At 47.7% G+C, this 14,078-nt stretch overlaps 1 protein-coding gene across 1 annotated transcript; it reads left to right on the forward strand.

Annotated features, from left to right (window-relative positions):
- The first annotated feature begins 331 nt into the window (after nt 1–331).
- On the forward strand, nt 332–13,877 carry LOC142250993 (prostate stem cell antigen-like). The gene is made up of 3 exons (XM_075323461.1): nt 332–478; nt 7,781–7,888; nt 10,255–13,877. The coding sequence occupies exons 1-3, from the start codon at nt 427–429 to the stop codon at nt 10,452–10,454; spliced, it is 360 nt and encodes a 119-aa protein (XP_075179576.1). The 5' UTR covers nt 332–426; the 3' UTR covers nt 10,455–13,877.
- The last annotated feature ends 201 nt before the right edge of the window (nt 13,878–14,078 follow it).

Genomic DNA, 14,078 nt, shown 5'->3' on the forward strand with positions numbered 1-14,078 from the left:
GGAATGTTGTTTTTCTAACCCCTTTTGAGAGGTAGGATTAACCCCATCCAAGCCAAAGACAGAAGTGTATCTAAAAAGAAGAAGAATTAGTCTGTCTTTTATATTTATTGTTCCTTTTTTAATCTATTTCTGGTTTTGGCTCAAAAAAACTTTCCAAGTGTGATGCCAGCCCGAGACCCGTAGTAACTTGTCGATAAGGGTTTGGTAAAACATGGGTAAGGCCAGATAGGATAAAGGGAAAAATTAAACTTCTCCAGCTACAGTGTAGTCTTATAGAAGAAGTGCAAATTCAGGAATGTCTTGTGAATATCTTGGGGTGGAGCTGTAATCTTAGACCACCTTTCCTATAAAAGTAAGAGATGGGGCACGGGATAAGGAGACGAGACTCAGACTCCGCAGCACAGACGATCCCCGCACTCACCAGCCATGAAGACCTGGATTACAGTCGCCTTTTTTACTCTTCTGGCTTGCCATTTAGGTAAATAGCAATTAATATGTCCTTTATGTGAGGATGAGGGAGAGGAGTGGATAATACTATAGAGGCTACAAGAAGGATTTCATGGGCGAAGTAGTATATGAGGAATGACTATGACTACATTGTACTGATGTTTGATGCTGAGACAGGGCACTGATGTATAGTGAGAAAAAGCCAACAAAGTAAATTATACTTTCTATATTTTTCGATATTATATTAAGATATTATATTTCGATATTATATTAAGAATGTCCTAGAATGGAAAATAAGATTTGTGTATAAGTAAATTACTATAATTCTTTATGCCAATGTATGTAATATGTGTCATATTATACATATCAGCATGTAAAGAGGAAATTACACTGCTGTGTGCACTGTGCTGTGTATACAGGTCATGGTGTAGTAGTGTGAGGAGGAGATGACACTGCTGTGTGCACTGTGCTGTGTATACAGGTCATGGTGTAGTAGTGTGAGGAGGAGATGACACTGCTGTCTGCACTGTGCTGTGTATAGAGGTCATGGTGTAGTAGTGTGAGGAGGAGGTGACACTGCTGTGTGCACTGTGCTGTGTATACAGGTCATGGTGTAGTAGTGTGAGGAGGAGGTGACACTGCTGTGTGCACTGTGCTGTGTATACAGGTCATGGTGTAGTAGTGTGAGGAGGAGGTGACACTGCTGTCTGCACTGTGCTGTGTATACAGGTCATGGTGTAGTAGTGTGAGGAGGAGATGACACTGCTGTCTGCACTGTGCTGTGTATAGAGGTCATGGTGTAGTAGTGTGAGGAGGAGGTGACACTGCTGTGTGCACTGTGCTGTGTATACAGGTCATGGTGTAGTAGTGTGAGGAGGAGGTGACACTGCTGTGTGCACTGTGCTGTGTATACAGGTCATGGTGTAGTAGTGTGAGGAGGAGGTGACACTGCTGTCTGCACTGTGCTGTGTATACAGGTCATGGTGTAGTAGTGTGAGGAGGAGATGACACTGCTGTGTGCACTGTGCTGTGTATACAGGTCATGGTGTAGTAGTGTGAGGAGGAGATGACACTGCTGTGTGCACTGTGCTGTGTATACAGGTCATGGTGTAGTAGTGTGAGGAGGTGACACTGCTGTGTGCACTGTGCTGTGTATACAGGTCATGGTGTAGTAGTGTGAGGAGGAGATGACACTGCTGTGTGCTCTGTGCTGTGTATACAGGTCATGGTGTAGTAGTGTGAGGAGGAGATGACACTGCTGTGTGCACTGTGCTGTGTATACAGGTCCTGGTGTAGTAGTGTGAGGAGGAGATGACACTGCTGTGTGCACTGTGCTGTGTATACAGGTCATGGTGTAGTAGTATGAGGAGGAGATGACACTGCTGTGTGCACTGTGCTGTGTATACATGTTATGGTGTAGTAGTGTGAGGAGGAGATGACACTGCTGTGTGCACTGTGCTGTGTATACAGGTCATGGGGTAGTAGTGTGAGGAGGAGGTGACACTGCTGTGTGCACTGTGCTGTGTATACATGTTATGGTGTAGTAGTGTGAGGAGGAGATGACACTGCTGTGTGCACTGTGCTGTGTATACAGGTCATGGTGTAGTAGTGTGAGGAGGAGGTGACACTGCTGTGTGCACTGTGCTGTGTATACAGGTCATGGGGTAGTAGTGTGAGGAGGAGATGACACTGCTGTGTGCACTGTGCTGTGTATACAGGTCATGGGGTAGTAGTGTGAGGAGGAGGTGACACTGCTGTGTGCACTGTGCTGTGTATACAGGTCATGGTGTAGTAGTGTGAGGAGGAGATGACACTGCTGTGTGCACTGTGCTGTGTATACAGGTCATGGGGTAGTAGTGTGAGGAGGAGGTGACACTGCTGTGTGCACTGTGCTGTGTATACATGTTATGGTGTAGTAGTGTGAGGAGGAGATGACACTGCTGTGTGCACTGTGCTGTGTATACAGGTCATGGTGTAGTAGTGTGAGGAGGAGGTGACACTGCTGTGTGCACTGTACTGTGTATACAGGTCATGGTGTAGTAGTGTGAGGAGGAGATGACACTGCTGTGTGCTCTGTGCTGTGTATACAGGTCATGGTGTAGTAGTGTGAGGAGGAGATGACACTGCTGTGTGCACTGTGCTGTGTATACAGGTCATGGTGTAGTAGTGTGAGGAGGAGATGACACTGCTGTGTGTACTGTGCTGTGTATACAGGTCATGGTGTAGTAGTATGAGGAGGAGATGACACTGCTGTGTGCACTGTGCTGTGTATACATGTTATGGTGTAGTAGTGTGAGGAGGAGATGACACTGCTGTGTGCACTGTGCTGTGTATACAGGTCATGGTGTAGTAGTGTGAGGAGGAGGTGACACTGCTGTGTGCACTGTACTGTGTATACAGGTCATGGTGCAGCAGTGTGAGGAGGAGATGACACTGTTGTGTGCACTGTGCTGTGTATACAGGTCATGGTGTAGTAGTGTGAGGAGGAGATGACACTGTTGTGTGCACTGTGCTGTGTATACAGGTCCTGGTGTAGTAGTGTGAGGAGGAGATGACACTGCTGTGTGCACTGTGCTGTGTATACAGGTCATGGTGTAGTAGTGTGAGGAGGAGATGACACTGTTGTGTGCACTGTGCTGTGTATACAGGTCATGGTGTAGTAGTGTGAGGAGGAGATGACACTGTTGTGTGCACTGTGCTGTGTATACAGGTCCTGGTGTAGTAGTGTGAGGAGGAGGTGACACTGCTGTGTGCACTGTGCTGTGTATACAGGTCATGGTGTAGTAGTGTGAGGAGAAGGTGACACTGCTGTGTGCACTGTGTTGTGTGTACATGTCATGGTGTAGTAGTGTGAGGAGGAGATGACACTGCTGTGTGCACTGTGCTGTGTATACAGGTCCTGGTGTAGTAGTGTGAGGAGGAGATGACACTGCTGTGTGCACTGTGCTGTGTATACAGGTCATGGTGTAGTAGTGTGAGGAGATGATGACACTGCTGTGTGCACTGTGCTGTGTATACAGGTCATGGTGTAGTAGTGTGAGGAGATGATGACACTGCTGTGTGCACTGTGCTGTGTATACAGGTCATGGTGTAGTAGTGTGAGGAGGAGATGACACTGCTGTGTGCACTGTGCTGTGTATACAGGTCATGGTGTAGTAGTGTGAGGAGGAGATGACACTGCTGTGTGCACTGTGCTGTGTATACAAGTCATGGTGTAGTAGTGTGAGGAGGAGATGACACTGCTGTGTGCACTGTGCTGTGTATACAAGTCATGGTGTAGTAGTGTGAGGAGATGATGACACTGCTGTGTGCACTGTGCTGTGTATACAGGTCATGGTGTAGTAGTGTGAGGAGATGATGACACTGCTGGGTGCACTGTGCTGTGTATACAGGTCATGGTGTAGTAGTGTGAGGAGGAGATGACACTGCTGTGTGCACTGTGCTGTGTATACAGGTCATGGTGTAATAGTGTGAGGAGGAGATGACACTGCTGTGTGCACTGTGCTGTGTATACAGGTCCTGGTGTAGTAGTGTGAGGAGGAGATGACACTGCTGTGTGCACTGTGCTGTGTATACAAGTCATGGTGTGGTAGTGTGAGGAGGAGATGACACAGCTGTGTGCACTGTGCTGTGTATACAGGTCATGGTGTAGTAGTGTGAGGAGATGATGACACTGCTGTGTGCACTGTGCTGTGTATACAGGTCATGGTGTAGTAGTGTGAGGAGGAGATGACACTGCTGTGTGCACTGTGCTGTGTATACAGGTCATGGTGTAGTAGTGTGAGGAGGAGATGACACTGCTGTGTGCACTGTGCTGTGTATACAGGTCCTGGTGTAGTAGTGTGAGGAGGTGATGACACTGCTGTGTGCACTGTGCTGTGTATACATGTTATGGTATATAGTGTGAGGAGGAGATGACACTGCTGTGTGCACTGTGCTGTGTATACTGGTCATGGTGTAGTAGTGTGAGGAGGAGATGACACTGCTGTGTGCACTGTGCTGTGTATATAGGTCATGGTGTAGTAGTGTGAGGAGGAGATGACACTGCTGTGTGCACTGTGCTGTGTATACAGGTCATGGTGTAGTAGTGTGAGGAGGAGATGACACTGCTGTGTGTACTGTGCTGTGTATACAGGTCCTGGTGTAGTAGTGTGAGGAGGTGATGACACTGCTGTGTGCACTGTGCTGTGTATACATGTCATGGTATATAGTGTGAGGAGGAGATGACACTGCTGTGTGCACTGTGCTGTGTATACTGGTCATGGTGTAGTAATGTGAGGAGGTGGTGACACTGCTGTGTGCACTGTGCTGTGTATACTGGTCATGGTGTAGTAGTGTGAGGAGGAGATGACACTGCTGTGTGCACTGTGCTGTGTATACTGGTCATGGTGTAGTAATGTGAGGAGGTGGTGACACTGCTGTGTGCACTGTGCTGTGTATACAGGTCATGGTGTAGTAGTGTGAGGAGGAGGTGACACTGCTGTGTGCACTGTGCTGTGTATACAGGTCCTGGTGTAGTAGTGTGAGGAGGAGATGACACTGCTGTGTGCACTGTGCTGTGTATACAGGTCCTGGTGCAGTAGTGTGAGGAGGAGGTGACACTGCTGTGTGCACTGTGCTGTGTATACAGGTCATGGTGTAGTAGTGTGAGGAGGAGGTGACACTGCTGTGTGCACTGTGCTGTGTATACAGGTCATGGTGTAGTAGTGTGAGGAGGAGGTGACACTGCTGTGTGCACTGTGCTGTGTATACAGGTCCTGGTGCAGTAGTGTGAGGAGGAGGTGACACTGCTGTGTGCACTGTGCTGTTTATACAGGTCCTGGTGTAGTTGTGTGAGGAGGAGATGACACTGCTGTGTGCACTGTGCTGTGTATACAGGTCCTGGTGCAGTAGTGTGAGGAGGAGGTGACACTGCTGTGTGCACTGTGCTGTGTATACAGGTCATGGTGTAGTAATGTGAGGAGGAGGTGACACTGCTGTGTGCACTGTGCTGTTTGTACAGGTCCTGGTGTAGTAGTGTGAGGAGGAGATGACACTGCTGTGTGCACTCTGCTGTGTATACAGGTCATGGTGTAGTAGTGTGAGGAGGAGATGACACTGCTGTGTGCACTGTGCTGTGTATACAGGTCATGGTGTAGTAGTATGAGGAGGAGATCACACTGCTGTGTGCACTGTGCTGTGTATACAGGTCCTGGTGTAGTAGTGTGAGGAGGAGATGACACTGCTGTGTGCACTGTGCTATGTATACAGGTCATGGTGTAGTAGTGTGAGGAGGAGGTGACACTGCTGTGTGCACTGTGCTGTGTATACTGGTCATGGTGTAGTAGTGTGAGGAGGAGATGACACTGCTGTGTGCACTGTGCTGTGTATACTGGTCATGGTGTAGTAGTGTGAGGAGGAGATGACACTGCTGTGTGCACTGTGCTGTGTATACAGGTCATGGTGTAGTAGTGTGAGGAGGAGGTGACACTGCTGTGTGCACTGTGCTGTGTATACAGGTCCTGGTGTAGTAGTGTGAGGAGGAGATGACACTGCTGTGTGCACTGTGCTGTGTATACAGGTCCTGGTGCAGTAGTGTGAGGAGGAGGTGACACTGCTGTGTGCACTGTGCTGTGTATACAGGTCATGGTGTAGTAGTGTGAGGAGGAGGTGACACTGCTGTGTGCACTGTGCTGTGTATACAGGTCATGGTGTAGTAGTGTGAGGAGGAGGTGACACTGCTGTGTGCACTGTGCTGTGTATACAGGTCCTGGTGCAGTAGTGTGAGGAGGAGGTGACACTGCTGTGTGCACTGTGCTGTTTATACAGGTCCTGGTGTAGTTGTGTGAGGAGGAGATGACACTGCTGTGTGCACTGTGCTGTGTATACAGGTCCTGGTGCAGTAGTGTGAGGAGGAGGTGACACTGCTGTGTGCACTGTGCTGTGTATACAGGTCATGGTGTAGTAATGTGAGGAGGAGGTGACACTGCTGTGTGCACTGTGCTGTTTATACAGGTCCTGGTGTAGTAGTGTGAGGAGGAGATGACACTGCTGTGTGCACTCTGCTGTGTATACAGGTCATGGTGTAGTAGTGTGAGGAGGAGATGACACTGCTGTGTGCACTGTGCTGTGTATACAGGTCATGGTGTAGTAGTATGAGGAGGAGATGACACTGCTGTGTGCACTGTGCTGTGTATACAGGTCCTGGTGTAGTAGTGTGAGGAGGAGATGACACTGCTGTGTGCACTGTGCTGTGTATACAGGTCATGGTGTAGTAGTGTGAGGAGGAGATGACACTGCTGTGTGCACTGTGCTGTGTATACAGGTCCTGGTGTAATAGTGTGAGGAGGAGATGACACTGCTGTGTGCACTGTGCTGTGTATACAGGTCATGGTGTAGTAGTGTGAGGAGGTGACACTGCTGTGTGCACTGTGCTGTGTATACAGGTCATGGTGTAGTAGTGTGAGGAGGAGATGACACTGCTGTGTGCACTGTGCTGTGTATACAGGTCCTGGTGTAGTAGTGTGAGGAGGAGATGACACTGCTGTGTGCACTGTGCTGTGTATACAGGTCATGGTGTAGTAGTGTGAGGAGGAGGTGACACTGCTATGGGCACTGTGCTGTGTATACAGGTCATGGTGTAGTAGTGTGAGGAGGAGATGACACTGCTGTGTGCACTGTGCTGTGTATACAGGTCATGGTGTAGTAGTGTGAGGAGGAGATGACACTGCTGTGTGCACTGTGCTGTGTATACAGGTCCTGGTGTAGTAGTGTGAGGAGGAGGTGACACTGCTGTGTGCACTGTGCTGTGTATACAGGTCCTGGTGTAGTAGTGTGAGGAGGAGGTGACACTGCTGTGTGCACTGTGCTGTGTATACAGGTCATGGTGTAGTAGTGTGAGGAGGAGATGACACTGCTGTGTGCACTGTGCTGTGTATACAGGTCATGGTGTAGTAGTGTGAGGAGGAGATGACACTGCTGTGTGCACTGTGCTGTGTATACAGGTCATGGTGTAGTAGTGTGAGGAGGAGATGACACTGCTGTGTGCACTGTGCTGTGTATACAGGTCATGGTGTAGTAGTGTGAGGAGGAGATGACACTGCTGTGTGCACTGTGCTGTGTATACAGGTCATGGTGTAGTAGTGTGAGGAGGAGGTGACACTGCTGTGTGCACTGTGCTGTGTATACAGGTCATGGTGTAGTAGTGTGAGGAGGAGATGACACTGCTGTGTGCACTGTGCTGTGTATACAGGTCCTGGTGTAGTAGTGTGAGGAGGAGGTGACACTGCATTAGATGATCACTGTGTTCGGTATTACTTGTATATATCACTTGATTTGTGTTTTCTTCCTTTAGGTAATGCTCTAGAATGCTATACCTGTGATTATGGTACCTGTATTCTTCCCCCAAAAACCACCCCCTGTGAACCTCTAGAGGTGTGTCTGACGGAGACAATGAAGACAGGTAAGACAGTGTGTGGTAATTGTTGCTGGACATCTAATGTTGGTGCCTTCCACCCTTAGCTTGGATAGATGACATTCCACATTCTCTGAGCCAGGATTACATTTTGAGAGATGTAGAATTAGTGACATCATTTGGAGTAGACGGGATTCTCACATTTTAGGATGGATACATAATAACTTTACTGACTACTCACAAACTTCCTAAATCATGGAAGACACGGGTATATTGTTTGGCATAACACTAATGGTTGGAACAGGAAAAAGTTTGAAAGGTGATGATCTCTAGGTTTAGATTCGAGGAGCGTTTTGTCACGATGGCTATGGGATAGCAAGGAACCAAGACTCCTAAGCTGTCCCTCAAGCTAGGAGGCCCAATCCTATCCCTAATCTCAGGGATACTCCTAATGGTGAAGAGACCTGGGTCTCCTTCCTGGCCCTGCTCCTGACCAGTCCTGATCTGATTCCCCCTCCCCCCAGGGAGGGATGGGACAGGAGTGAGAGGAACACCCCAGATAAAGGGAATGAAGAGAAAACCAAAACTCTGTCACACAGCACGCACACACAAAGGTTAAGGCAATAACAGATTCAGGAGGAAAAACAAGAGAAGGATGCTATAAAACAGGTGTAAACTCCACAACCGCAACTAGCAATAATCGCAAGGAAGTCTTGGTCACCACTCCTCACACGTGAACAAAGATAAGCTATAGCTGGCATTGGTGGAAGGATTCAACCAGCATAAATAGGAGGAGAGCAGATGTGATAGGCCTCCTGAACCATGTGATCAAAGGAGCAAGCAGACCAACAGAGATTAACCCTTGCTAGCCTGCCTAAGAATCAGCACACAGCAGGTCAATGCCAGAGTCTGCCTGTGTTGATCCCAGGAATCAGAGAAACCATCAGGCTGAATGTCAGAATCTGCAATGTGAACAGAGCCTGACGCCGCCATGACAGTTGGCAAAGTTTGTGCAAAGCCCCCATATGACACCTTTGTGTTACCGTTCTACCCCCTTCTTCGTGACTATTGTTACTTCTCTCTAGATTTCTGCACAGTAGATGCAAAACAAATTCTACCCACTTCAGCAGGGGCCCCAGCAAAACCTTATGATATATAGTGTGTAGGTGATAGGTAGATGCTTCTGCTCCATGGGCCTTTGTCAACATTTGGTTACATGGCTTTTAACCCCTTGGTGAAATCTGTTATATGGCAGCAGATGTACAAAATAGATGAAGCAGACTATGAAGCAGTTTAACCCCTTGGATGTGTGGCGCCCCTGATTCTCCAGTCGCCACAGAGTATTGCACCTTACTTAAGGTGCGATATTCGCCTCGGATAATGAGGGGGGTTTATCACTGCTGTTCCACATTCACACCTTACATAAAGCTTTGGAGCCTTCCCACAGGGGGAGATGGCTCAGGATAGGCAGGGGGGTGGCCATCACGATGCATGGAACTTCCCCGATCACTTAAGCCAGCCACCTGGTAAAAGTAGGAGCACACTCACACAATCTTGAGCCAGTCTACCCGGGACACCAGTTCAGGAACACCATCACCACTTTCTTCTCTTCTCTTCACGGGGCCTGCGGCTTGGAGCAGAGTGCTCAGCCCAAGTTCCTCACGGCTGGAAGGCAACTCTGACAAAGGACTTTCTTCTTTAAAACACCAGTGACTGCTTCTAACTTATCTGAGGTCGACGAAGCCCATCACAGCGGGTGACTATTACTACCGGGGCGAGCAGCACATAGAGTTAGTAAAGACACCTGGAACCGCAGCATCTGACTCGGACTCTTACTACCGACGCCCCCGCGCCTCGGCGCCAAAGGCCATCACCATCATTACTCCTCTCATCATCCCTCCTGTGGAGAGCGACACCATCTCTGCTGCTATTACCATGCGCCCCAGAGGACAGCGACAGCAGTGCCGGCTAATTTCTGGCCGCGTACCACAGGTGGCGTCATAACAATCTTCCTATTACAACCCCCATCATACTCCCTCCTTATTGGTGTACACCTCCGGGCACGAAGCCGGGCAGGAACAGTGACATCTCAGATCACCACACCGGCCTGGTGACAAGTAAAGCAGGTACGAGACCCGTGCCTGAAATCCCCGTGCTACAGATGCTTTTCTAGCTCATCACAGAAGCATTTAAAGGGTTGAGTGGTGGCATGTAGGCCTTTGACAGCAACTAAGAAACTGAAGGTTAAATTACCCAATAAGGACTAAGTAACAAAGAAAAATAAACAAAGAAAAGTTCGATTTACCCCCAAAGATAAAAAAAAACCACAACAATAATGAAACGGCTGTAGTTAATAATTCTGTGGGGGGTTTTTTTACTACTATTTTCACTTATGTATATCTCTCTTTCCTCAGGTCCGCTCTCCTTGCAGAAAAAGTCTTGTTCTTCACCCACAAACTGTTTTCAGGACTCTCAGACCACATACGCTGGTGTAAAAGTGACCACGTCTCCTTCATGCTGCTACACCCAGCTCTGCAATTCAGCCGCCATTCCCTCCGCATCCATCCTGACCGCCATTGCGATCCTCATTTCACTGTGGGTGGTTCGACTCTGAGGGAATGTCTAAAATGCCTGCCGTCTGCACCATTTGCCTGGTTCCTTTTGGACACTCATATAATCTGCTTTGTTTGCTATTTTACTTGTTCGCTGGTCACAGTACAGGAGACTTTTTGTCTTTTTTTGGCCCCTTACTGTCACCATTTGACCTGTGGGTTATTAGATTAATCCCTTTTTAAGTGGCTCTCCCCACTGTACATAGTTGGCTTGTAAACTAATACTTGTATCGTGTGTAAAGTATGTTTTTCTAGACTTGTTTTCACATAACTGAAACATACACAGTGGAAGTGTAGACCAGTCTTAGTCACTGATACAGTGGAGGTGTAGACCAGTCCTAGTCACTGATACCGTGGAGGTGTAGACCAGTCCTAGTCACTGATACCGTGGAGGTGTAGACCAGTCCTAGTCACTGATACAGTGGAGGTGTTGACCAGTCTTAGTCACTGATACAGTAGAGGTGTAGACCAGTCCTAGTCACTGATACAGTAGAGGTGTAGACCAGTCCTAGTCACTGATACAGTGGAGGTGTAGACCAGTCCTAGTCACTGATACAGTGGAGGTGTAGACCAGTCTTAGTCACTGATACAGTGGAGGTGTAGACCAGTCCTAGTCACTGATACAGTGGAAGTGTAGACCAGTCCTAGTCACTGATACAGTGGAGGTGTAGACCAGTCCTAGTCACTGATACAGTGGAAGTGTAGACCAGTCCTAGTCACTGATACAGTGGAGGTGTAGACCAGTCCTAGTCACTGATGCAGTGGAGGTGTAGACCAGTCTTAAGGCCGCTTTACACGCTACAATATATCTAGCTACGTTTGTTTTTGTTTTTTGTTAATATATCTTACGATGTGTCGGCGGGGTCACGTCGTAAGTGACGCACATCCGGCATCGTAAGGTACATTGTAGTGTGTGACAGCTACGTGCGATTGTGATTGAACGGTAAAACGTTCATCGCATGCACGTCGTTCAATTCCTAAAAATTGAACGTCAGGTTGTTCATCGTGCCTGGGGTAGCACACATCGCAGTGTGTGACACCCCTGGAACGATGAACAGATATTACCTGTGTCCCACGGCTCCCAGCCAACAATGCGGAAGGAAGGAGGTGGGCGGGATGTTTACGCCTCCGCTTTTATTGGCCGGCTGCCACGTGACGTCGATGTGATGCCGAACGTCCCTCCCACTCCAGGAAGTGGACGTTGGCCGCCCACATCGAGGTCGTATGGACGGGTAAGTACGTGTGACGGGAAATAATGGTATGTGCGACACGTTGAACAAATTGAACGTGCCGCACATACGATGGGGGCGGTTACGATCGCATACGATATCGTGTGCAAAATCGTAACGTGTAAAGCAGGCTTTAGTCACTGATACAGTGGAGGTGTAGACCAGTCCTAGTCACTGATACAGTGGAGGTGTAGACCAGTCCTAGTCACTGATACAGTGGAGGTGTAGACCAGTCCTAGTCACTGATACAGTGGAAGTGTAGACCAGTCCTAGTCACTGATACAGTGGAGGTGTAGACCAGTCTTAGTCACTGATACAGTGGATGTGTAGACCAGTCTTAGTCACTGTTACAGTGGAGGTGTAGACCAGTCCTAGTCACTGATACAGTGGAGGTGTAGACTAGTCCTAGTCACTGATACAGTGGAAGTGTAGACCAGTCCTAGTCACTGATACAGTGGAAGTGTAGACCAGTCCTAGTCACTGATACAGTGGAGGTGTAGACCAGCCCTAGTCACGGATACAGTGCCTTATACTCTCTTTCTTCTCACACTACAAAAAGAGAGGAGAAAGATGCTTAAATTATTACTGACTATTACCCATTCAGTGCTCAAATATCCCTTAGGATGTCCCTTACAGCTCATTTATTTGCACAGCTCTCCTTAATTTAATTTTTGGAAATTAGAATAATCAGCTAGATACAGTGGAGGTGCAGGCCGGTCTTAGTCACTGATACAGTGGAGTTGTAGACTGGTCTTAGTCACTAAGGCCGGTTCCAGATGTCCGTGTTTAATCAGGTACCAGTCACATGCATGGTTATGGTCATACATGTGTCACACGTGTGACATCCATGTTTACATACGTGTGACAGATACCGGAGAAAACACGGGTCCGTGAAATAAGATTTTCCATATTTACCTGCTGTCTTCGGCTCTGCTGCCTCCCGCTCACAACCGCCGCTCATTATATTCATCGATTATTCACCGCACTCAGGACCTGAAAGCCGGAGCAGCAGCGCTGGGGACAGCACCACCGAGGACAGCATCGCGGGGACAGGTGAGTATTCTGCAAGCACAGTGAACACTGATGACATCCTGATGACCCCCGCGCCACAGCTTCACGGGTTCATCAGAGTTCATTGGGAACTGTGATAACGAGTCCCCGATGCTGTCCCTGTGATGATCTAGCTTCCAGGTTCTCACTACACACACACACACACACACACACACACACACACACACACACACACACACACACACACACACAGCTGTATACTCACGCAGTGATGCGGTCCCCGGCACTGAAGTCCCCAGCGCTGCTCCTGCTTCCAGCTCCACAGGGCACTGAATATTCAGTGAGTATAATGTCACATACGTGTCACACTGATGGCACACGAATCACATCAGTGTGTAATCCGTGTGACATCCGTACTGAGAAAAAAACGGACACGTCTGCGTGTGTACGTGCGGGGTCATGAGAGGTCACACTGTCCATGTGAAAATACGGACGTGTGAGTAACAGCAAATAATAACATGAGTACGGGTGGCATCCATGTTAAAAACGGATGTCACACGTACCTGAAACATGGACGTTTGAAACCAGCCTCATACAGTGGCATATACTCCCTTTCATCTCACACTGCAGGAAAAGAAAGGAGAAAGATGCTTAAATTATTGCTGATGCTGCTGTAATCACAGGACTTTATTCATTAGCAGATTCCATATTTAAACACTGTTTGCAATTTCCTTTTTTGATAAAATAGGGAAGTTATTTCAGCTAAAGATTTCTATCCTAGAATAGAGTTCTGTCATGGCAAGGAGGAAGTAAAGGTCTATAGAAATTCAAGTATCGTCTCATTTTGCCCCCTATTAAAATGAATATAAAGGGGAAGCCTGAATGAATCTCATAACAAATATTGAGTTTTTAATTCTAGATTGGAAACGTGAACCTCCTCGCTGAGTGACTGGTCACAAATGTTTTTTTTTAATGGCTTTGCTGTAGGTCTGCATTAAGAGACCCCTTCAGACAAAACCTATACATAAGGGAAAATGAATAATGCATCTCCCCTCGGCATGTCCCCATAAAAAAGTCTGTCCTGCAGGATTCCTTTAAAGTTTAGGGATCACTCCTTACTCCATTTTTTTATAAAATCTCGCTTTTGTTATAATATAATGTAAAATAAAGAACAATTATATCCTGTTTTATTTGTGATTTTTTTTTTTGTGTTATTTCTTTTTGTATACATTGGATGTTTGCTTGAAAGGTGTACAATGAAGCTAAGAATCCATTTTGATTAGACGCATGGTGTAGGGGGTTTCGTCCATCCCAAACTCCTTTTATTTTTGGCCTGCCCATCCAGAAGTCAAAAAAACATGGCTATCAGAGGACATCTTTTGGAGA

This window comes from Anomaloglossus baeobatrachus, chromosome 9 (assembly GCF_048569485.1).
Source record: "Anomaloglossus baeobatrachus isolate aAnoBae1 chromosome 9, aAnoBae1.hap1, whole genome shotgun sequence".
In the NCBI taxonomy this organism is placed as follows: Eukaryota; Metazoa; Chordata; class Amphibia; order Anura; family Aromobatidae; genus Anomaloglossus; species Anomaloglossus baeobatrachus.